This window comes from Apis laboriosa, unplaced genomic scaffold (assembly GCF_014066325.1).
Source record: "Apis laboriosa isolate Shangri-la unplaced genomic scaffold, ASM1406632v1 scaffold1_cov151, whole genome shotgun sequence".
Classification (NCBI taxonomy): Eukaryota; Metazoa; Arthropoda; class Insecta; order Hymenoptera; family Apidae; genus Apis; species Apis laboriosa.
In genome coordinates this window covers 5,225,910-5,252,391 of record NW_025222279.1, presented here as the reverse complement: position 1 = coordinate 5,252,391, position 26,482 = coordinate 5,225,910, and the positions used below count along the sequence as shown (strand labels likewise).

The 26,482-nt window shown below is 41.7% G+C and overlaps 1 protein-coding gene across 1 annotated transcript in view; it reads left to right on the top strand.

Annotated features, from left to right (window-relative positions):
- LOC122712428 (neurogenic locus Notch protein) overlaps positions 1 to 26,482 on the top strand; it is a 240,376-nt gene that overhangs the window by 91,125 nt on the left and 122,769 nt on the right. The window contains exons 4-5 of the mRNA XM_043932113.1: positions 1,651 to 1,846; positions 19,086 to 19,219. Of these exons, the coding sequence (XP_043788048.1) occupies positions 1,651 to 1,846; positions 19,086 to 19,219 (330 nt within the window). The remainder of the gene's footprint in view (positions 1 to 1,650; positions 1,847 to 19,085; positions 19,220 to 26,482) is intronic.

Below are 26,482 nucleotides of genomic sequence, written 5' to 3'. Positions count from 1 at the left end.
CTAAACGAGCGTTTTTTTACGGGGCACGTGCTCTCTTGACAAATAAATCGAAGGGGGAGGGGAGAGAGGAGAACTCTGGAAGGAGAAGGAAGAGGGAAGTTGGTGGATAATTGGCGGAGAGCAATGCGGCGTTTCGCCGCGGCGGTACCTTTGCCCCAGTAGCTCTCATGCAAAGGTTACACTTGCCTCGTTTTCTCTCCAATCTCCTCAAGCTATTTGCTTCGACGCTCTTTTGCGATCTTTTAATTTATCTCAGGGAAAAATTGCATTACTTTTTCCCTGACACTTTGTCTTTTTTTCTTTTTTATCATATTTTACTTTACTTACGATCTACGCGCGGCATTTCCCGTGCAAATTCTCAAAATCGAGAATTTCGTGGTTAATTGATACGTTTGGAAATATTTTTTGGACACATATTCGGAGGATATAAGTTAATATTTTAACAACAATCGAAGAACCACTGTCGCGACTAGCGGGTGCATCGCGAAGACCGAGGGAAGCAGAGACATCTGAGATTCAGGAGAGCGGGCAGCGACTCCGGTAATTAGTTCCACTAATCAGCTGACCTCTTCGAGAAGGGAGGAATAGGAGTCTAGGTAGACAGCAGGACTTTGGTCACCGCCATCTTAAACGATATCTCGAACGGACGCATGAAACGTCGTGCAAATGCATTCCTGTCCTCGTCGTTGATCTCTATCGACGAGATTTTTAAAAAAACCGGTGGTATTTAACCATGGACTGTGTGCGTGTACGTGTCACGTTCTCTTCTCTTTGGTGGCAATCGATAACGATTTGTTCGTTCAATTAATGTAGAACGTGATGTTTTTTTCTTCTCTCTTTTTTGTTATATCTCTCTTGCGCATATTTGCATTGCTGAAATTAAATGCGTTATGTGTAGAGGGTTGCTCCCTTCTCACTTCTCCCCCTTTTTTTTTTCTTGCAACAGCAGCTGCCAAACTTATTTATATACGCTTTATGGAATAACTCGAAGAATTTTTCAAATATTAATATAAATTTTAAATTTTAAAATTATAAATTTATATGAAATATAAATACGCTTTATCGAATAACTCGAAGAATTTTTCAATACAAATATTAATATAAATTTTAAATTTTAAAATTATAAATTATATGAAATATAAATAGGCTTTATGGAATAACTCAAAGAATTTTTCAATACAAATATTAATATAAATTTTAAAATTATAAATTATATGAAATATAAATACGCTTTATGGAATAACTCGAAGAATTTTTGAATACAAATATTAATATAAATTTTAAATTTTAAAATTATAAATTTATATGAAATATAAATAGGCTTTATGAAATAACTCGAAGAATTTTTGAATACAAATATTAATATAAATTTAAAATTTTAAAATTATAAATTTATATGAAATATAAATTTCACGTTCCAAATTAAACGTGAACACGAAGAATATAAGTTAAAGAAAAAAGTTAAAGTTAAAAGTTTTAGAATATTTTTATCATCATCCTCGCCTACAAATTGAAACGATCCTAAAAAACACGGTAAGATTTATAATTATATACGATATCCAACATCGACAATTTCCACCACTTAAAGCGTAACAGAGTCCTCGTCGCGTGTGCAGTAATACTCGTTCTTTTCCCCTCGGTGTGTTACAGGCGAGCACTGCGAGCAACAAGACCACTGCGCCTCCTCGCCTTGTCGAAACGGGGCCGAGTGTCTATCGCTGGAGGACAGCTACAAGTGCACGTGTGCACCCGGCTTTACGGGCCCGAATTGCGCGGACGACATCGACGAATGCGACAGGAACCCGTGCAGACACGGCTCCTGCAAGAACATTCACGGATCGTACAAGTAAGTCGAACGACATCGTTAACGCTCTCTCTCTCTCTCTTTCCTCTCTGCTTTACATATCTTCTTTCAACGCGCTCTCACGCACTCTCTCGCTTTCCGATAAAACGAAGACGCGGCTCAATTTCGATTTCGTCGCCTCTCCCTTTTCTTTCCTTTTCTCTTCCTTTTTTTCTTTCTTTCTTTCTTTCTTTCTTTCTTCATCGCTTCCTTTCACGGCTCCATTTCGCAGAACGATACCACGCTCGACATAAATTTTTATCACCAATTCCCAACTCCCGGATTGGTATCCCACCTTTGGGGAGAATCGATATGAAAGGGATCGGTCGATTTTGATGTTTAAAATTTTTGTTACAAACTTTTTATTATTATTTATTTTCCTCGAACGAGTTTTTAATATCCGTGAAATCATTTTGAATTTCCCCCCTGCGATTGCGGATGATCTTCGATAATCGGGGGAGGGGCAGGTACCGTTATTAATACGATTCTATAGAAAGATCGAATGGAAGGATCAACGAGTGTGTTGTTTAATACATTTAAAAATTGAACTTTTAAAAACGATTCGTTTCGTTTTCACGAGCGAAGGGAAAATTACTCGTCGTACGATTCTCTTCGTGACGAAGAGAAGATTGGGAAACGATCGATCCCTGGAAATATGGTTGGTTATGAGCGAGGCGCGGCGATGAGAGAGCGCCGCGGTGGTGTGTCGTTCGTCTCTGCCGCAATTACCGATTGAGCACGGGCGGCTCGAACGTGGAGTGAATAACGACGCCGGGCAACGAGGATGAACGCGCCGCTCGGTCGATCCCACGGCCCATTACGGATTTACGCTCGCAATTCGACGTTGCACGTTCGATTCGGGAAAAATAACCCCTCCCCGAGGGGCAAGGTTTCGAAAAACCTCGCCAACAAATTTTCGCCGGAACAAATTTGGCCGAGGAACGAATTCGGACGATGGATTTCGTTCGAACGAAAGGGGGGAGGAGAGGAGCGGAATAATTTGGACCGATTAATATTAACCATATACGAGACTCGTTTCGAGCCAACCACCTGGACGATGAGAAATAAACAGTGAGAGCGAAGAATGCGTATTTGTCGGGCGAGCTTACTCGTACTCGTACAAATAATAATGGAGTGGAGGGGTTGTTGTGGTCGCGGACGTTATGGTTTCGAAAAGGGAGCAGACGAGGGGAGCAAAGTGGAGAGATTCCTCGATACGAGAGAGGATAGAAGGGGAGAAAAGGAAGAAGGCAGCGTAAGAGGAGCATAGTGAAAAGGGGAAAAGAGAAAAACGAGTGGGGTATCGCGGAAAAGAAACGAGCTCGCCAAAAACTGGTTCCAGCGGGGGACTTGGGGCCCGGGCGGCGCACAAGAGAACATAAATCCGCGCTTTGTTGAGATCGGGTCGAGATTAATCGGGGGCCGAGTCCGGCTGACTGCGCGGGGACCAGATAATGTCGCTGGGCCCTACATTATATTGAATTATATCGGCTCGACGCCGGTGGCTGTAACCGTGCACGTACGCCTATATATATATATTTTTTGTCTTCTACATCGAGAAGAAAGGTTCTTCGAACGAAATCGTGTACCTTCCGGACATCTTCATTTTTCCCTCATTTTTGATACTGGAATAAATGTTATCACTCGGTTGTGAAAAATTGGAGGAAAATTCTGAGGATAGAGTTATCTTCAGCTCGTCCTCGAGGCAATATCGAAGGCTTCTTTTCCGAAGGCGAAGATACAGACCTTGCCTCTTGGTAATCGCGCGAGCAACCTCGATACTCTCTCTCTCTCTCTCTCTCTCTCTCTCCAGGATAGGAGATACGATACGGAAAAGGACGAAAGGAAAAAGGAGGCGACGTTAATGGCGGCAATGGGCATCCTTGATCGAACGGTATCTGGTTAACACGGACGAGGCAAAGTTGTACAGGAATGATCGAGGTTTAGCCGGCGATAATAAATATCGGCGAGTGGGGTTAATCGGCGCCGCTACCCAATAATTCCCTTTAACGCTGTTAATCGGCCCGTGCAAGTGGCGTGGCGGAGCCTCTGTAACCTTTCCTCGCCGGCCGTGGATGGGTTAACGTATGCACCATCGATGTACGTATCCCGATCCAACGTTGAAAGCTTCTCCTTGCCGACCCTTCCACTCTTCGCTTTCACCCGTCCACGCGATACACGCGACCATCTCCAACAGATTAAGCGTATCCGTCCCTTCTTTCTTTCTTTCTTTCTTTCTTTCTTTCTTTCTTTCTCTAGTCTCTTTTTCGTCGTCGTTTGTTTCATCGATGCTCTTTCGTCGCGACCCTTTCTCCTCCTCCTCCGCGCCAATCTCTGTTACGCGGCCCGAGAAGCAATAACGTTCAATTGGGTCTAATAAAGACTTTGATGCGGCGTGGCTGACCGCCAGGTGGTGCTGGTACGAGATACCGTGTTATTAAATAGTTAGGTCGAATCGGTGGGCCGTGAAGAGCCGTTGCCATATCGAGGACAGATGCTTAATCGTAATTAATCGAAATATTACGAAAAATATTACGAAAAATATACGCGATATTTTCTTTCCCTCTTTTCCTTCTCTTTCTTTTAAGAGAAACTCCCATCAGCTTAATCCAGAAGAACTCTATTCCACATTTTATCGCACCCTTTGCTTACCCTCCTTCCGATACAATATTTGAGGAAAGAAGAGGAAGGAGATCTTCCTCACTGGCCGCGCCGAAAAAAGTGCACGCGCTCTGGTCTTGCGCGCGTGCTCGCAAGGACAGGATGTGATTTATGAAACGATCTTTCCCAAAGTAGAATTTAATTGAGGCGAGGGGAAAAAGGAAGGGCACGCCTGTTCCTTAACCCTTGGATCTTGATAAAGTGGCGGCCCCCGCGATTCACCCCGAGGGATCGAATTCCTCCCGAAACTCGCACACCTGACCCTCCCCTCCCCGCTGGAATGTGTCCACACCTGTTGCCCCTCCGCTCGAGGATGCTTTTCTCCTTTTCCCCTCCCCCTGAAAATTTCTTCCCTATTCTTCTCGCTCCTATACAGATTAACGATTGCCAATTCCGGAGGAAGAGAAATCGTCTCGTAGAATCGAACGCGATTCGAAATAATCGGCGAAGAAAAATTCGAATTGGAAGGAATGAACGATCCGCTTAAATTACGCGTACGCTTGTCGCGTTCCTTATTGTTCCACGCTTTTCCATGCTCGGTAGCATAGAGTTAAAGGAGGCCGCGGTACGTATGTTAATGATATCGGGATGTTGTTAACCTTGGAGCGGAGCCGAAGAAAGCGGAGCGAAGAGGATCGCTCCGTTTCTCACAGCCGAGCTCCGCCTCGTTTCTTGCCTCGATGTCACGCGCCTCTCGCGCGTAATATCTCGCGCGTCCAGGCCTCGCGCTCGTGCTCCATTCGTCACGTAGCGTCGTCGTCGTCGTCCAGACTTGGGGGGAGGGAGGATCGGTCGGCTCGATTTCCAAGCGGATTTCCACGACGGGGTCGGGTCCCACTTTGAAGTTCGTCTTCATGGAAGGAGGGGAGGGCAGGGTCACGAGGCAAGGTTTCTTCTAGCGTGGAAAAAATAAGGATCTAAGGAGCGTAGTTCGAGGAAGAGAACCCGTTCCACCGATAAATACGTGCCCTGCTTTTGAATTTCGTTCGAACGAGAGAGAATCCTGGATCGAGGAGATCCATCAAGGAATCCGTCTCTAGGAAACGTAGAAATTTTTGAATTAGCTCGGTTTGAGAGAAGATCGTGCCGTTGATACGCGTTGAGACGTTGGATTTTTTTTCTTTCTTTCTTTTCTTTACGTGCTTCGAATGCGGAGATGGTGTATATATATATGTGTGTGTGTGTGTGTGTGTGTGTGTGTGTGTGTGTGAGGTTGGTAAATTTTGGTAAATAAATTAACACGATTGTGTTATTTATTACGCGTGCAAATAAGTCCCTTCACCCTTTTTTTCTATGATCTTGGAACTTTCGAGTTCCAATTAGTTCCAATTAGTCCGTACGAAACAACGTTCTTTCGTTTCCAGAGTTTCCAATTTTGTATTGCAATTTTGAGCGATATGGCATCGCTGCTTACTCTGCATTCCAGCTTAAGAAATTTTAATTTGGAAGAATCGCTGGACGACTCTGACGCGAGAAGAATCGGTAGAAAAAATCGGGAGTCACTAGTATTTATCCGATTGAAACCTGATTTATGTGATAGAATCTTGAATTTGGAAAAAAAGGGGGGAGAGAACTTATTTGCACACTTGATAATTAAAGATGAACGAGAAGTTTGGCTTTTCGAGCCAAGAGATCGAAGAACACGTTCGTTGTACTTGACAAATTTTAGAGCATGAACTTAATATCCGCTGTCCAGGATCTGCACATTTTTGAGCGCTCTAAAAAAAAATATATTATGCATATATGCATTTTTTAACTCACATCTGTAAAGTATTTTTATATAATATATCTTATATATTATATAAATAAAATTAAATCGATTAATTATTATTTACTTTACAAATATCGAATAATGAATTCAGAACGTGACATCTGGTGAAGCATTCTCCCTTGTGCAATGGTATTCGACATAATTTGTAATTAAATATTATATATCTGGTTTCCTCCTTTTTTCCATTCGACTTTAGAACAGACTTTACATTTTTTTTACAATTTCTTCTTCCTTTTTTCCTATTATTGCTTCGTTCGAGTGTTTTTAATTCCTCGAGTGGTCGAGTCGAGTCGAAAAAACATTAAAACGTACGCCATGTGTTAAGGAGACGCGTTTCAGCTGTTTGTCTTGGAACGATTACGCTCCGTCCGTGTTATTTCCTTTCCGTCCATTAACATCAATTCGGATTCGCTAATAATATTATAAACGCGTTATAAAACAACGACGATGCGATCAAGTCCCTTCAAGTTCGTATTCCACTTCTAAGAACAAAAATATACACGCGTCATCGTCGATCTTTGCGCGCGCACACACAGGCGCGCATGCGCAATATATACGCAACGCATGCGCAACGTACGAAGTGGAATCTCCACGAAGGGGCTATCTAAGGTGTTTAGATAAAGCGCGAGGAAACAGTTTCATGATTGCCAACCGCATTAATCTTATCCGGAGTCGTAACTGTTGCTGCTTCGTTAGATCTTCCATTTCCTGTATAGGAACGTATAACTTCACCTCTAATCACGGCCGACCGTTTTCCAACAAAAATCACCTTCTCGACGATTACGTAGTCGCGAAACGATTACGTTTTTTTAGCGATCCTGGTTAATCTGCAATCTGTCATTTTGACAGGGAACAAATAATTTTAGTTTTATACGGTTGAGAGTAAAAAGAAGAAGAAGAAAGATACGCATCAGTTTTCTTTTAATTCATTTAAACAACGGATCAACATTTCTTTTTAATTTTTCTCGAAACAATTTCGATAAAATATATCGAATATCTCAAGTATAATTCCATAAACTTGTCGTATATTTTAGTATCGAATCTCCAATTTATTTCAATTCCCAAGTATTCTCCGTATAAGCTTATCGAATTAATTAACTACGACGCGTTTATCGGTATGTATTAGACAGAATGAAATGGTGGAATCATCGTTGTATCTGTACTATCCATGCTCGCTTGGCACTCGGACGAGAAGATCATCTCGTCTGGATTAAGATTAAGAAAAACGATTGTCACGCGATTTGGCTCGGTCAAAGCTAGCAATCTGTCACGAGGATGACGTTCGAACGGATTACAGAGTGGCTGTTGAACGGGTGTAAGCGCGTCATCCGTGTGCATTCTTTTCCCTTCCACAGTAGTGTGGCTGTGAATATACGCTATCGTTAAAAGGAAGAGTTTCATAAAACTGGTCGATGATCGAGATAACTGTGCCTCTCTGTGAGCCGTTGAATTTGAATCTTTGTCGAAAAAAAAAAAAAAAAAGGAAAGGTTGAAAAAGAATGAGTTGTGACGAACCGGACGATCCGGATGTGCGAATTAATTATGCGAACGTCTACGAACGCCTGTCAGGAACTAGATCATTATTTAGATTAGGGAATATTTATATTGGATATTACGTGGATACACACCTACGTAAAGAGAATTTCTTCTTTTCGTTCTTTAAAGGACGACGCATTTGAGTAAAATTTTAAAGCAAGCTTGGAATTGTCATTTTTTAAAAGTAGAGCTTCTTTCCAATTTTTCGAATTCTTTTTCGATTTCTTGATCCAAAGTCGAGTCTTTGAAAATTTGTATGCTTTAAAGTAGAGTTTCTTTCGAATTTTCGAACGATTTCTCGATCCAAACGAAATAGAGAAGATTTAAAATCTCTAATATCGATTAGAAAAATTTTAAAATAGAGAGCTTCTTTTGAATTTTCGAACGATTTTTCGATCCAAAACCGAATTTTTGAAAACATGTATGCTTTAAAGTAGAATTTCTTTCGAATTTTCGAACGATTTTTTGATCCAAAACTGACTCTTCGAAAATTTGATTTTAGTCTTTAAAATAGAATTTCTTTCGAATTTTCAAACGATTTTTTGATCCAAAGCCGAACCTTCGAAAACTTGTATGCTTTAAAGTAGAATTTCTTTCGAATTTTCGAACGATTTCTCGATCCAAACGAAATAGAGAAGATTTAAAATCTCTAATATCGATTAGAAAAATTTTAAAATAGAGAATTTTCGAACGATTTTTTGATTCAAAGCCGAACCTTCGAAAACTTGTATGCTTTAAAGTAGAATTTCTTTCGAATTTTCGAACGATTTTTTGATCCAAAACTGATTCTTCGAAAATTTGTTTTTAGTCTTTAAAATAGAGTTTCTTTCGAATTTTCGAACGATTTCTCGATCCAAACGAAATAGAGAAGATTTAAAATCTCTAATATCGATTAGAAAAATTTTAAAATAGAGAGCTCCTTTTGAATTTTCGAACGATTTTTTGATCCAAAACCGAATTTTTGAAAACTTGTATGCTTTAAAGTAGAATTTCTTTCGAATTTTCGAACGATTTTTTGATCCAAAACTGACTCTTCGAAAATTTGTTTTTAGTCTTTAAAATAGAGTTCGAATTTTCGAACGATTTCTCGATCCAAACGAAATAGAGAAGATTTAAAATCTCTAATATCGATTAGAAAAATTTTAAAATAGAGAGCTTCTTTTGAATTTTGGAACGATTTTTTGATCCAAAACTGACTCTTCGAAAATTTGTTTTTAGTCTTTAAAATAGAATTTCTTTCGAATTTTCAAACGATTTTTTGATCTAAAGCCGAACCTTCGAAAACTTGTATGCTTTAAAGTAGAATTTCTTTCGAATTTTCGAACGATTTTTTGATCCAAAACTGACTCTTCGAAAATTTGTTTTTAGTCTTTAAAATAGAGTTTCTTTCGAATTTTCGAACGATTTTTTGATCCAAAGCCTTCGAAAACTTGTATGCTTCAAAGTAGAGTGTCTTTCGAATTTTCGAAAATTACGATTCCTCGACCCAAACGAATAAAATTTTAATAAAAAAAACTTTAAAATAAAGTTTCTTTCGAACTCTCGATTCACAGCAGAGCTTGTCGAACTTTCTTTCTTGCTCGAGAGAATCTCTGCTCCAAAGTAGAGCCTCTTTCAAATTTTCGATCGATCCAAACGAAATAAAATTTTCCCACTTTTCCATGAATTTTTTTCCCTAGAACGACACGCAACGTATATCTGCTATCTCGTCTTAATATAACACTCAACCCGTTCGTCCCTCGGTGTTCCAGTTAAACGTGATCTACGCATATCGACGAGAGAGAAATTGAGCGCGGCGATGATTAATCGCATAAAACTCGATCGAGCCGTCAAGGTTAAATTCCGTTGCAGTGTTCTTTTAAAGAATATCGATGATGTAAATATCTCTCTTCTCCCTTTTTCCTTTTTTTTTTTTTTTTNTTTTTTTTTTTTTTTTTTCCTTTTTTTTCCTCCCCAAAAGATCTTAAGAAAGTTTATTAAATTTCTTACGATGAAGAGAAAAAAAACGAGGGAAGGATCATTAATAATAACAATCGAGAGAAATTATTTGAAGATTCGATTGGCTGTTTTCATTACCTTATCATCATATACATGCCGATCGTTATTTCCCACTATTTATAATCTCTTGCGCTAATAACGTAGGCGTCGAAGGATATTCGCTCGATCTAGGCAAGGTCTACCAGGTTTTTCAATCCATTGTTTCTATCCCACGCGCATAATAAAAACCGTTTTAATCAATCATATTGCATCAGAATAGTAGATAGTCCCGTTCGTCGACAAACAAAAATGGCGGTTCGTCGAAAGAAAGACTCGCCAGAAGTCTTTCCTCCTTTTTCTCCCCTCTTCGTCTTCTCGTTCGTTCAACGCGTCTACATCCTCCCTCCCCTCCCCTCCTTCCATTTTACGACAAATTTTTACACAAACGCAAGCGGAACACAAGTTCGAACGGGGAAGTTGATCGTCGAGAATCGTGTGACGTAACGATTATCGAGCACGGCCAATTCAGGCAATTACACGGTGGGAAAGCGCGCCCTGTAGCAGGCCGGTTCCATTAACCGTGTTTAGTAGCCGGCGTTATACTCCTTATTTTACGCGCGGTGCATCCGTTTACGTCACGGAAACACAATACCGGAATTAATCGTTGGGCCCGAGGCGGCAATTCATTACCGCTTGAATCCGGTAAATTGGAAATTTCGAGGCACAATGCGGTGTGAAAGACGGGTGGTGCTCGCCGAATTTAAGCAATCGAATGTATTCGGGCGAATGATCGGCTCGCTCGTCAAATGGATTCGAGTGAATTTCGTACCGTAAAGATTCCTAGAATATATGCGAATATATCCGAAATGCACGGAATGTTAAAAATTATCGCGGAACACTCGCGAGAAGAATTCAACGAGGAGGAAAGACGCGAGAGATCCGTATGAATAAAATAAATCGCGGCCAACCTCCTGTGTTTCGAAAGATGTGAAGTAAACGTAACGTTGAATCGTCGAACGGAGACCGGCGATGTATAATCAATGAGATGGTCTAGATCTCGCCACTCGAACAATGCTGCGCCCGTGCGAAAGAAGAAATGCTTACGGGAACCGGAATATCGTTGCGACATCCGGTACAGTTATCATTTTCCCCTCCATTTTCATCGATGCTCTCGTTAACGTTCCGTCAACAACTCAATATTTAAGATCGATTATTTTTTATTATTAGAAACTGATAGATAATAACAAATCTAAATAAATGGTTAGTTAACTGCATATAAAATAAATTTACATTTTCACTCGAGATTCTCATTCTCTCTCTCTCTCTCTCTCTCTCTATTCATTCGCTGTTTCGATCGACAAGAGTTCGAATTCTGATAGACGTTAAATAATACAAATACGATAATAACAAATTTAAATAAATGGTTAGTTAATTATATATAAAATAAATTTACATTTTCACTCGGGATTCTTATTCTCTCTCTCTCTCTATTCATTCACTGTTTCTATCGACAAGAGTTCGAGTTCTGATAGACATTAAATAATACAGACGATAATAACAAATCTAAATAAATGGTTAGTTAATTACATATAAAATAAATTTACATTTTCACTCGAGATTCTTATTATCTCTTTTTCTCTCTCTATCCATTCGCTGTCTCGATCGATAAAAGTTCGAGTTCGATAAAAAGAAGAGGAAACGAGGCAGCCTCGTAATATAGGTGAAAAGATTTTATATAGGAATCGCCTTGTAATAATAACGTTCAAGAACAAAGTGTAGTCGAATTTAACGATTTAATGGCCGATAAGTAGCAAGATAAAGGGAGTCGAGTCGTATCCGCTTTTCTCGTTCGCGCGTTTTCGAAATAATTCTTTCACCTCCCTCGTGTCGAGTTGCGTTGAGCCGTGCACGATATCGATAGCGTATCATTGAACGGAGGGCACTTAATATTCCGCGCGAGAACGTTTTCGCGATGGCTGATCGATAATGGCCCCCCCCCCCCCCTCCCAAAGATGATCCTTTCGGAACCGATCGGGGGAGATCTCGAGCGAGAAGACCTGCCTTCGATCGACCTGCCTCGCGATTTCAATCTTGCTGCGTTCCAATTTCGCGTCAATTAAATCGGCGATAACGTATACGGTATCAATTTTCGCCACGGGTAACGACAAAACCGCTGTCAAATTCATCGTTCGACTCGATTGAATTCGAATCGCGTGCTCCATCTTCTCCACCGTCTCGTTCCAGCGCTGCCGCAGCGTTAGCAACGCCGCATTAATTTTTCTCTACGGGGATACGACAACATTGCGTACGATGGTTCGATAAATTTGTAACAAGAAGAAATGGGAAATGAGCGGGAGAGATTGAAGAATGAATTCGTTTCTTTTTCGAAATTATTGAAAAATATACAAATGAGAATATTAGCATTTTCTTTGGCGTCTTTTATTTTTAATATTCAAATATGTCTTGATACATCTTATATATAACATACCATTGATAAGCAACTTCGATATAACAACTGCGAACATTTTCATTAGCAATCTAAATCTTTTACTTTTACTATTGAAATTACGTATAATTGATTTAAAATAGATATAGACAGTTTTGATATTATATCTCTGGTATATATATATATATATATATATATATATATATATATATATAACGTATCGCAAATTTATTTAACTAACAGAGGCAGAAAGGTTGACGAGTCATCGAAGGAGTTACTTTCTCTCTTGCCCTCTTTTGCGACAGACTTGTTCGAAAAATGAACCGGAGGAATTGTTCTTTCCTCTCGTTCTCTCTCCATGATCCCTTCTGTTCGTGGAACAGGGACCGGGTCTCTCTCTCTCTCTCTCTCTCTCTTCGCTCCCCTTTTATCCGGTTCGTCCTGCACGAAATAACTGGACGTCGAAACGAATGGCGAAATTATGCCGCTACATTCGATGCAAAAAGCGAAGAAGAGGCTCGGCAGACTAGATCCTCTCTCGCAGAGGAGATGTCGTCGAGACGCGAACGCTTCGCCCTTCTATTGCCTTCTTCTTCGAACCTCTCTCTCTCTCTCTCTCTCTCTCTCTTTCGTTCGAGGCCCGCATAAAATGGAGGAGAACAGAGGAGGGGGGATGGCACACACGAGGTTGCGGTCTGAAATGATAACGAGGTGCAGGTTTCGATCGTGACAAACTGCGATCGATTCGTCCATTCGGATCTGGTCCCATTAGTTGGATCGCCCCACCTTTTTGCATTTATCGTGCGCGCGAGCGGGCCCTTTCTTGCCCCCCGGTTTTGCGAGCATGCTCGCGCGTTGCTCCGCACCGAAATGACTTCATTTTGCAACGTTATTAACGTGTTGTACACACGGTGGCAAACGACGAAATTGGTCTCATTGAAGAAGAAAGCCGAAGCTGGTTGAGTTACGATCACTCGAAATAACTTGTGGGACGGTGGTCATCATTCGATGAAAATTCGTTTCACGATCGATTGTCGAGTTATAATTGTTGATTTTTATCGAATATAAAGAGAAGAGATTATTTCTGTCGTAACGGAAGAAAGGATCGAGTTTATTTTTAGTTTCAATTCGACGGAGTGTCTCATGGCGTGATGCTTCTGGTAGACCGAGACACGTTCGGTGTTGGTGGTAGAAGCGTTCCAACACTGAGGACTTAATTGCCAGTAGAATCTTAATGCTCATCGCGTGCCTAATTAATTAGCCGACTGAAAAATAGTCGATCGTATAAAAAAGGAATCGTGATCGGATCGTGGATGCCCCCTCGCCGTTGATATTTCTCATCTTCCTCTCCTTCTTCCCTTTCTTCCTTTCAACGACGAGGCACGAGTGAAAATTATTATTGGAATAAAATGGGCGCGTCGAATCGAATAAATAAATGAATAATAAATGAATGAATAATAAAAGGAAAAAGAATATATCCCCTACGTTTGCGTATATTGTTTCGAGCGCGAAATAACTTTCACGTTCTTTTTTAACGCTGGTGTCAAACATCGGATAAAATCGGACGGGGAAAAAAATATATGGCCGTGTTTTCGATTTTATATTTCGCTGTAAATTTCTGAATTTGTACGGAACGAAGGGAAACAAATAGAGAGAATCGATCCGAGGAACCGACTCTCCACTTTTTCCTTTCTTTCTCTTTTTTCTCTTTTTCTTTCGTAAATTCTTCTAAATTCTTCCTTCTCTCTCTCTCTCTCTCTCTCTCTCTCTCTCTCTCTCATCTTTTTCTTCTTTTTTTCATTTCCATCGTGAACCACGGGGAAGCACGCCGAAAAACACCTCCCCGACTGGTTCCCCGGATCACTTCTGACATATTTTCTTCGTTCGAGGCCCACGCTCGAGGAACTTCCTCCTGTCGTAGCCGTGGCATCCGATATGAATCATATAACGAAGACGCATAAACATCAAGCCGTCCAACCCCTTCCCCCACTCCCCTCCTCTGGCCGTGCGCTCGACTGGCCAGGGATCGAACTGCTCGTTCCCGGGGACCGACACGGCTTTATACGTGTCCTTTTCGATACCTGGCGAGTCGTTGGACAACGGTCGAAGACAATGGTAGAAACTCGTAACAGAAACACCCACCGCGATATGAAAATACCGCGTTTTTTCGTTTCCCCCCCCCCCCTCTCCCCCCTCCTTCTCCTCGATCGAGGGCCGTTGTCGGTCTCGAAATATCGTACCGAGCGCACAATTTACCTTTACGACCGCGTTGCGAAACCGGATTGTTTCATAAGGTTTAGCCGGCTTCGTACGTACAATTTAAATATTCCAAGGAAGCGAACTCTCTGAATATCTTTCGATACGCCGATCTATTCCAACATCCGACAACAGCGGCATTGTACTCCGCGGTCCGCTGGTCCGCTGTTTTTCCATAAAGTATTGGACACTTGGGTATATGAAATTGCCGATTTTTCATCGAGCGACAATAAATCGTTACGTAGGTAAAAGAGAGAGAGAGAGAGAGAGAGAGAGAGAGAGTTGAACTTTTTCCCTGTAATTCTTCGAAAAACGGCAATTTCGAAAATGGTAATAATAAAAGTGAGACGAATTTCACATTCTCGGTGTGATCGTTCATCCGTGGATGAATCGCGGGTAATCTACGTGCGATCGGAGACTCTCGAATATCGAATGTATCGAAAATCATTGAAGTTTATCCATGTGGAATAATGGATTAGACGAGGAAGATTTGCAACATGAAGGAGAGGGGGAGAGGAAGCTCGAGGGGAATTGGGAATATTTCGTGTTTCTATATATATATATATAGGGGGATCCGGATGATCCCTGCACCCTTGAGAACCCCTATCGTCCGGCCTGCAGGATGCCCGCGAGCCATTCCGTTCGCACAATGCGTGTAAACAAGTGAAAATTAAATTTTAAAATTGGCCATCTTCCTGTCGCCGGAGATGCGTATTAAACGGACCGGTCAACAAGATTTAATCGGAATTTTTGTGCCTCCGACACGCTCCTGCCTCCGGCCTATTTATTCGAACGGGCACATAAATATTCATACGAGCGGATTAAGCCTGATTTTTAAGGTGTCGTGTAAATTTATACAAATTCAAGGATAAAAGTAATTTTTTTTTCGCTCGATCAAATGGGAAAACAGGTTAAAATTATTAGCGAGTTATCGCGTATTGAGTAAATTAATCGATTGGATTTTAATAATAATTGAATAATGAAATAAAATAAATATATGCGTAAGAGAAAATACAAGTGAAATTATAAAAATAAGAGTTATAATATTCCGCGTTTATTTAGCTGGATGAAAAAGTGCGAGCAAAATTTTCAGCACGGTTTCTGAGCGTTGTGCCCGTACGTAAAAAAATCGCACAAATTAGCGCGTTGTGACAAAAACGCGAAGAAACTGTACAAATTTCGTGTCCGTGCATATACATGCAAAGAATATCGTGTAACTATCGAATTAGCAAAATTCTTGCATACTATTGACGATGGTGGAGGGACAGGGGCAGAGACCTGAGATGCACGCAATGATTCCGCATCGTTTCTACGACCTAGGGACCTAGGTGGTAGCTAAAACGAAAAGATCTTATGAAGCTGCCGTGCGCGAAAGTGGGATAACGCGAAGCATAGTCGAAGACTAACGAAGGGTGACGGAACGAGCCGAGGGGTCTTTGGTTAACAAGCGTGAGCGAAAGAAAGAGAGACGGAGTTACGCTACCGAATGAACGGAGAAGGAAAATGGAGTCACGACGTCCCAACGGGGGGGAATCGGCAGTGACGCTAGCAGAGAGGGTCACTGGTGACGGTGGCGCCCTCTGAACGGCCCAGACTCGAAAGTAAGGTTAGTCTGTCGCTAGCCGTTTGAGGACGATACACGTTTTACGCGTATCTCTGTCGAATTCACCCCTTCAGTCGGCCAACGACTGTGTAAAATACGCGCGAAACAGGTGGCTACGCGACGTGACATTCTACCATGTTTCGATAGTGTTTCGTAAGTGACTGTAGTTTACGTATCGCGACGTATCATTTTATCGGTTTTCGTGAAATTTTCAAAGTGGCGCGCTCTGCTCCAACAAGACCGGCAAGTATTGCGTAGCGTGTTTCGATACTCTACGAATTTTGACTATCGAATACGATACTAGAATAATCAATGCTTCGTGGGAAAAGTTACACGAAGGACTACGATTTTGTGAAGGAGTGTATAAGAAATAATAATTGGAAAAATGTGTGCAAAAATGAGTAACTTGACAGAAGTTCGACGGTGAGACAAATGAGATTTGGCAACGCTTCGTATCCCTCTGGTCAACCGTCATGGGCAGTTCGTCGGCGATCCGACGTAACACAGGATAAAGGCAATTTGAACGAATTTAAGAGAGTTTAAAGCACTCGCGACGCACTGTCACGCGAAACGGATCGTCATTGGGACGATAGTGCACGGATTCTATGTGGTGATTCTTCGATCGAAGTGAAACGCGCCACGACGACGAAAAGCGACGCGAACGAGCGTGAGAAAACAGCGGCCACGTTTCTCTCTGGGACGAGAAACGGCAGAGATATACAACACACTCACGAGCGGACCTCGTTCGACCATCATGCTATCTATCCCATTCTCTCCTTCTTTTGACTGTTCCGTGAACAGAGTTTGTTTTTTTTTTCCTTTAAATGTTGACGTATAGTTTATTTTGTTGTACACTTCATATAGTTTATTTGACTATCTACTCTTCGTGAGAATAACCTGTGAAAAATATACATCAGTGACATCGATATTACCAAGTGAAATTTTCGACGACTTTATCTGATCATTCAGACAATTACGTGCAATCGTGTGGAACGTTACGCGCCGACGGCTCGCCCAATTTTCTATTCTTTTATTTTAATTTACTTTACTGTTGAATTTTTGACGTTTTTTTTTTTTGGCGTACGATAAAAAAATTGTAGAAAAAGAAATTCGTGGAAAGATTTAGAAAAGCTTGAAAGAGGAAGTATCGAAAATGTTCAATGTATCGCGAAAGGGAAAATATCGTATGCCTATGATAGAATCGATCCAACGATAAATATCGATACCGGCTGTGTACCGAGAAGCAGTGTCTGTGCTGAAGCCGCCATTTTTTCCCCTCATATACACTTTTTTCTAGAGAAACTGTGCCCCGTTCAATCGGATATTTATTACTCGACGACTTTTTAGTTTGTGATAGAAAACTAGTGCAATCGACGGCGTGTGAACTTGTGAATTTCGTATAATTGCGCATATATCGTGTGAGCGTCAGTGTATAAGGTGTACGTGGATGTGTTTATTTTGATACAGTGCTCTGTAAATTGATAGAAAAAAGCAGTTTTGACGATGGTGATTCTTAGAAATGGAGTAAACACTCGTCGTATCTTCGTCAAAATATGAGGAGAGTATCCTTCTGCGACTCGAGGGAATCGATTTCGTGCAAAAATGTATCTCACGCGTGTATTCTTGATACTTTTGCTGGCTGCCAGTTCGAGGTGCGTTCTTTTCGTTAAAATTTTCTAAAATCATTTTATTAACATGACCTTTGAACAACGCGAATACAATTACTAATATCAATTTCTCAAGTCAAGATTTTAATTCGCTTGTTTATAGATCAACTGTATATTTATAATCTTATTTTATGATGTTAGCACCATATTGATTTTCTTGTCGTTATTTATATTTTTAATTTCTATTTTTCGTTTTATATACATATATGTATGAAATTGAAATGAATAATTTTTTTTGATACGTATCTTTGATCGTTTAATAAATGCAATCTGATAGTAAATTGAAGATAAAAAATGTTATTAATATGTTATCAGTACGGAATATCTAAGGAAATAAATCTCGAAAGTATAATATTTCATCAATGATGTAGAATAATCAAAGGTATTAAATTCCATCATATTATTAGGATAAATGAATCTTAAATGAATCTCAAATTCTTGGATTGTATAAATATGATTTAATATTTATGCGTTTAAGTTTGTAATAATAATATAGTAATAACATATAGAAATTAACTTTTGTTTAATATGCGATAATATAATAACGATTCTAAAAAAAATTGTTTTCAATTTCAAACATGTTATAAATATACATTTTGCAGCAGATTAGAATTTTTTGTTACGATTCGTCTACTTCAAACAGCATCTTGAATATTAATATTCGTGTAGTTCACACATTTTTGCTAATAGACGTGCATAAATATGCGCGTAAAAAGCATCATGTCGGACGTAAAAAGTTGGCGCTACGGCAGAACCGGTATTATAAATATTGATTGTTCCAATAGTTAACGCGGTTCGTTGGTCTCGTGTTGCCTCGATGAGAGTCAATGAATGGGAGAACTGTGAGAAATCGATCGAAATGATTCGTGTTTCCATTGTACGTTTGTTCGAATTGATATTCTTGCGGTTTTAAAAACCGTTCTTAACACAGGTTTTATTTCACAAAGGAGGATTCATTTTAAATTTCGCATCGAAAAATATAATTACAGAAACAATGATTGTAAGATTTTTAAATTATAATATCAATATCAAATACGCAATCGGCATAATTCTACGTGTCTTACGAAATCTTTCGGTATCATAGCGAGCAACATTATTTATACTTTTCTGTACGATCTAAAGAAGCCGGTTGCTCCTTTCTCTCTCTCTCTCTCTCTCTCTTTCTATTCATGATACAGGTTGTAATTAACGATGGAAGACTCGATCGCACGGGCATTAAATAATAATTTATCGGCTTGGTCGATCGTAGTTTTATCACAGCGTTGAATCGATCGGCATTATTTTCACACATTCACAATATTTTCAACGAGTCGTTTCATTTACAGATGCATGTGCACGAGCGGATACACTGGCCAAAATTGCGAGAACGAGTATATTCCCTGCAACCCATCGCCGTGTAAAAATGGCGGCACGTGTCACCAGACCGACGATTTGGATTACGAGTGCATCTGTCCCGAGGGTGAGTTTTGAAATTGTTTCTCGGTTTCAATTATTTATGGTCCCGGTGATTCTCGGGTATAGAGAGGGTGTCGATGATTCAGCTTATATATTTACGAATTCTGTAAAACGCCTCCCTTGCGAATAATTGCATCGTTACAAAATATTTTTTTTTGAATTTAACAATTGCTCCAAAATCAAAATTATCGACACTTTTTATTTCTCTCTCAAAATAAAAAGCCTATATACGAAATGGTTTGAAATACGATATCTTTTTCACGTTTCTAATTACTTCATAAAGCAGAAGGAAATATCCTATATACTACTACACGATCCTTCTCGAATCAGAATTTTTATCGAGCTTTAAATCAAAATCTCCGCGAGCCATCATTCCTTTTTAACTTATAATAACGCGGAAGTGCCCTTTAATTTCCACCGAGTTCCCACAACAACACATGGGAAATTATCCCCCCCCCCCTCCGTACACAAACTTTTCCTCGCTTATCTACGAAACATCTAAACTACTACCTTACTTATCTAATAATCAAAAACGAAGAAAAAAAAATCTCTCGCTTAAACTCCTCGCAACGCACACTTTCCCATAAGACGATTCTTGCGACAAATTCTCCTTCCCCCTCAACCTCCCCCGCGATCCTCGAATCCGTTTTTCTCGACATTCTCACGAATCGAAAAGATCGACACCGACTTCTCCTTGAAACTTTTCGTTTTTGGCGAAGAATCTCGTGGAATGCAGTTGTGGGAAGGGAAACCCTCCCCTCTTAGCGGGATTACTTTTCGCCATTTCGCCATTGGTGGTACCCTATCCCTCTTCTCGAAGAAGCCGCGTTCCACGTTCCACTCTGTTTACGATGACAAGAAAGTCCCTCGGTTGGCCCCGTTGCGCAACCTTGTCCCGGGAATAGCAAGCAGGGAGAGAGAGAGGGGGGGGAGGGATGTGCGTGGAAAAAGAAAGGGAGACAAAAGAGCGCGTCCTCGGGGCAATGATTAGCCGGTGCAACAGGTACGACTCAAGCCACGGGGTGGTGACGATGGTGGTGGTGGCCATTTGTGCCTCGGTGGACGGTTAATGCAAAGCCTAGGGTCAGCCTAGCGTGGCCTTCTCGACGGCCGGATCACAATGCGTGGTCCTGTCGTTCCCAGGCGGACCACAACCATGGCGACCCCACCTTTCCACCGTCGTCGTCCCTCCTTCGTCTTTCACGCCGCTTTGCCCACGCTCGCGCGCGCCTTTTCCCGTTAAACAACCCGCCTGTTCCACCTTCGTGATTATCCTCTCATAAGCCGATCGCTTCAACGACCCCGCTGCTACCGTTTCCCCTCCAGTGAAAAATCAATCTTCCAATCGGCGAGGATACAACTTCGATCGAATTTCTTCTTATTCTAAATTTCTCGCGTCCCGACCCCACTCGGATCACGGATAGGATAGGATTTTTGGGCGAACTCGAGGAGCGTGGTTGGCGAGTTAACGAGGAAGATCTATTTTTCGTCGGTGAGAGGAGAAATTAAAGGGTAGAGCTCAGCTCGAAGGAAAATGATACTCGTTGCCGCTCCTCGTGAATTTTACGGCCTATCGCCCGTAATACAAATTGCCACGCTATGTCGCGGCCGCCATTTTGCCGAGCTACCTGTTCAACCTGCGTTAGACGAAAGAGGAGGCGATGCCCTCGTTCGTCGATTCTGATCTTTCTTGGAGCGGTTTGGTTTAAGCTTTACACCCGCGATTACTTCCTCGAATTTCTTTTTAACCGTGCCGATGATTCTTCTATTTCCGCTATGTTCTGGCGAGAATCGAAACTCGTAATTCGCCATTGGCCAATCGGAAGGAGCAGGAAGTTGCTTTAGGAGGCGATGGTTGTTATCATCGACCAGCGGGGATAAAAAAGGAGTAAATTCCTCCTCAACAATTATTATCCGGGATTACTCGAAATTATTAATTTTATTCAATCTTCTCGAAGAATTTGGTTAGTCTTATGCCCCTCCTGAAGGAAGGAAAATACCGTGGTAATGGTTTCGACTGTATTTACAACCGAGCTCGTAACCATCCTAGACCTAACGCTCGTCAAATGATTTGTTGCTAGCAGTTCTAATGGTTCAATTTCCAACAACTTACGTTCTCCATTTCCTCTCTCCTTTCGCGTTCCCTTCTTCTTTCCAGCTAAATTGCCAGCTTTTTCTCGGTCGCTTTTCTCCAGGGATAGGTCGTATCCCACCCCTGAACTAGGCTGCAACTCTCGAGAAGCATGTGTACATACGTACACGTATACGTACATACAGGCTCTCGAGATTCTTCTCCTCTCCACGCTCGATTCGCAATGGTTCAATTTGCAGCCACCTTGCTCTTCCCTCCTCCCTCTCTCCGTTTTCTTTCGAAACACGCGTCGTCCCTTCTCGTACGACGAGAAGGACGAGATTTCCCTGGCCGGCGATCCGATCACGCCTCCTCCACTCGTTCCATTCCTAGCTAATTAGAAACTGCTCCGCGTCGAGCGCCGGTTAAACGATTAAACCGCACGCCCGTAGATTAATCGGGCGAGCGCGCTCTAGGTAGCCCGGTTGAAACGAGAGAACCTCCTGTTTCTCGTGTTACCCCCCCTCCTCCGTAGCAGAGATGTTTCCATGCCCCCTTCGATCTTGATACCGCCTGTTCCCTCCCCCTCCGATTAAGTCGCTTTCCCCTCCCTCCCCGATTTTACGGAGTCGTGTATTGGAAACGAGCCTCGAGGACTAGATTTCCTTTCCTTACGCTCAGTTTCCCTATTTCTGTATTCTCCGTGTCCCTAGCTGAGGAGAGGCGTCACCCTCGAGCGATCCACGTTCGTAACGTAGGAAGAGGATCCAGGGATGTTGTGAGGCTATATTCCAGCGTTCCATTCCAGCTGATTTATGCCAACACGCGGGCATAAAGTGCGTAGCCCGCGGAGGGGCGAGTTAGGGACACGCGTCTGTATCCCGTTGTTGCGCCTCACAATCTGTCGCCGGGGGTTCTTTCTTTCTCCTTCTTCTTCCAAGAAAAGATTTACTTACCCCGCAATGTAATTTCTAATTATTTGCCCTCGTATATATTTTTTTTCCTTCGGTTCGGATCGTACGAACGTAATTTCGTCGCCATATTCTTTATTCGATTTCATCGTGGATTATACGCGTGTGTAACGGCACCTCGGATGCGTGATCTTAATTTCATTATCTTCCCTCCCTCCCTCTTCCGTCGCGTTGAAATCGATTACGCAGAAATTGGAAACAGTTAAAACAGATAATCGCGAGTAGATCGTTCGACTTGTATTCGCGTCGTGGTCGTCCAATTGGGAGAAGTTAACCCCATAAACTCGAATCCACAATCTCGTCCTCCCCTCCTCTCGCATACGCGTCGCCCCCCCTCCCCCTCGTAAATCCTCGCGCGGTGGAATCTGAGACTCTATAAAACGAGGCGGGTACGCGAGGAAAGTAACGGAAAGGCGGGGAGCGCGAGTTCAATATTCCGTGGAGGGAAATATCCCTCGCGGCAATCAATCAGCCGGCAAACGGTACAACGGAGTTTTATCACCGAGCGCGGTGTCCTCCTCCTCCTCCTCCTCCTCCTCGCGGCCTACGCCATAATTCGCGCCTCCCCTCCCCTCCCTCCCATATTCTTTCGCGAACGCGAGAAAATCCCTGCCTGAAGATTTATCGACACGATCACATTGTTCTCGTCCAAAGCGGCCGGGGGTTTAATTAAAAACCTCGTCTCATCCCGAATAATTAATGGCCGTTTGGAAGCGCGTACCACGACGCGTGACAAGTGTCCTCTCGCATTGTCCACCATTCTTGTCTCTATTCTTCGCTCCGTCGCTCTTCTCGCCTTATCCTTGTCTGGGCGACGCGTGGGCGGCCGTGGATCGAGTCGGTGCGGTGTTCCCGACATTCGTTCGTGATCCACTTTTACTTTTTACGAGCAAAACTTTCTTTCTCTCCTCGCGTACGTATCGCGAATATCGTTTTCACAGCGATACACGATATGGCGATACGAACGACACCTCGCTCGTTTCGTGGATTGGAATTTCGAAGTTTCGCACAGTCGAGGATACCGCTTGACACGCGTTAACGAACGTGTTCACGGTACGTTTCCGTCTAATCGTTGGAAAACGATTGTCTTCTCGTTTGATGTCTTTTTCATCTTTGACGTTAATACGACGTTATCGCGGAATTAAACGAACGCTTGTGACGAATGCTTTAATACGAGAATCGCCGGTTATTTCCGTATGGCGGGATATATATATATATATATATATATATATATATATATATATATATGTTCGACGAAAGGTGTGAAGTTGGATTACGACTCTGTCGGTAGCGGTTTTAACGACTACCGTTATGAAATCGGAGAGACGAATAATCGGGAATAATTGTAAATTTCTCTCGAAAGGTATCTATTTGCCATTACTTCCTTGTATTTAAAAAAAGGAAAAGAAAATGAAATTGTTTCGAAACGGTGGTGGGGAACGCTGGATATCGTGAAAAATGCCCGCGACGAAGGACAAATTCGATTGCTGTGACCGATTCAACCGATTACCGGGTTGAGGGATCAAGTTTATAGTTAGGGCAAAGCCCCGCCGAAGGATCGCCTCGAAATTTGATACGATCCGCCGTAGAGAAAATAGTTCTATTACGTTGGACTCGGATAACCGGACACGGACACTCTTGGTAGCTCTAGCCTTGCCTAGTTCCCCGCCTCGGACTCATTTATCGTGCCCACGCCGGCTTTTATGAGAACGAAATGCCACCGGTATACCGATACCCTTCCCTCGGCTGCAACCGGCCACGGACAACAACGACCGGTATCTGTCACTGTCTCGAGTTGACCGAGATGATACGTCAACCTCCTCCTCCTCCGTTTTTCCACGGGAGATGAAAGAAACCGTTTTATTCCGATACCGTTCCCCGATCGATTTTCTCCTCGCGGTTCCCAACGCGCGAGAGATAACGTTCTCCTTCCATTATTCGCAGTAGACGTGATATATATATGTACATAAAGTCGATCGAAACTTAGTTTACGTAGATTTGGATTTCCATGGATTCTTTTCCCTTAATTTCGAACATTTCTTTGCCACTGAAACTCGTTGAACTCGAATATTGAATAATCCTAGTTTAAACACACATATATAAATATAAGATTTTTAGAAAATCTTGGCTCCAACTTGGAGAAAGTAAACGTGATATATATATATATTTATATACATAAAGTCGATCGAAACTTAATTTACGTAGATTTGGATTCTTCCATGGATTCTTTTCCCTTAATTTCGAACATTTCTTTGCCACTGAAACTCGTTGAACTCGAATATTGAATAATCCTAGTTTAAACGTATATATATAAATATAAGATTTTTAGAAAATGGCTCCAACTTGGAGAAAGTAAACGTGATATATATATACATAAAGTCGATCGAAACTTAGTTTACATAGATTTGGATTCTTTTCCCTTAATTTCGAATATTTCTTTGCCACTGAAACACGATTCAACTCGTTGAACTTGAATATTGATCCAAGCACAGAAAGATCTTCGAGCTATATATATAAGATTTTTAGAAAATCTTGGCTCCAACTTGGAGAAAGTAAACGTGATATATATATATAAAGTCGATCGAAACTTAATTTACGTAAATTTGGATTCTTCCATGGATTCTTTTCCCTTAATTTCGAACATTTCTTTGCCACTGAAACTCGTTGAACTCGAATATTGAATAATCCTAGTTTAAACGTATATATATAAATATAAGATTTTTAGAAAATGGCTCCAACTTGGAGAAAGTAAACGTGATATATATATACATAAAGTCGATCGAAACTTAGTTTACATAGATTTGGATTCTTTTCCCTTAATTTCGAATATTTCTTTGCCACTGAAACACGATTCAACTCGTTGAACTTGAATATTGATCCAAGCACAGAAAGATCTTCGAGCTATATATATAAGATTTTTAGAAAATCTTGGCTCCAACTTGGAGAAAGTAAACGTGATATATATATACATAAAGTCGATCGAAACTTAGTTTACGTAGATTTGGATTCTTTTCCCTTAATTTCGAATATTTCTTTGCCACTGAAACACGATTCAAGTCGTTGAACTTGAATATTGATCCAAGCACAGAAAGATCTTCGAGCTATATATATATAAGATTTTTAGAAAATCTTGGCTCCAACTTGGAGAAAACTTTCGATCGCCCCCACGAGGGAATTCCAAGAGTGTCCCATTAGCGTTTGATCGAAAGCCGCCACTGTCCCCTCTCGAGACAAGTCGCGCCGATTTTTCCCACGATTCCTGCGAATCGCACAGATGCACGGGCGAACCCTTTTCCGTTTCCACCCTCCGGGGAATTGGGCGAAAATCGGGGCGAGCGGCGCATAATGGCGGTCCCATCGCGCGGAGGAAGAAGGTGAGCCGTGGCGCAGGGCCGTATCCACTCGAGCGGCCACTCTCTCTCCCCTCCTCCTCGCGAGAAAACGATATATCGTCGTCTCCTTTGTCCGCATCTCTCCTCCTCTCTCTCTCTCTCCGAATGATAAATCCACACCCACGCGGTGTAAACCGAGACGCAGAGTGGTGGATCGACCGCGCCCTGCCAAGCTCGTGCGCGCGTCCCTTTTGCGTATCGGGCCGGGGGATATAAATCTGGATTAATTTAATGCATCCGTTGAATCTCAATAACGATCGGCGGCGAACGTGACGCTGCGTATTTGCATGCGTATTCGCAAACGAGAGAGGAGGCTTCCATCAGATCCGATCCGATTCGAAGCCGACGAATAACGAGAGAAAGAGAGAGAGAGAGAGAGAATAGATGCTCGTAAAGCTAATTTGTCGGAAGTATCGAGGCGCGATGATTTTTCGATGTAACCCCCTCTTCTCCGATTCTTAATTCTCTCCAGGGGAAAATAATGGATTTTTAGTTTTCGAGTTTGGTATGCGGGAATCTCGAACTTTCCAAGTTGCAACAGAAAGGCAATAACGTTGGAAGTCGTACTACTTGGATACCTCTTTATTACCATCATAAAGATATCCGTTCGGTTTCCAAGTACACAATAAAAATAACGCAACAACCGGTATATACGGTAAAACGACGAGAAAGTGTCGATAGGAGAACACGTAGTTGAAACGTAATCTACATACACAATAATATACTACTTATAACTCTGCATCATATATCAAAAGTATACACATTCAGAGTTAAGAAATCGAAGAAAGATCCATCACGATGCTTTTCGAATATCGTTCACTCGAGAATCGATC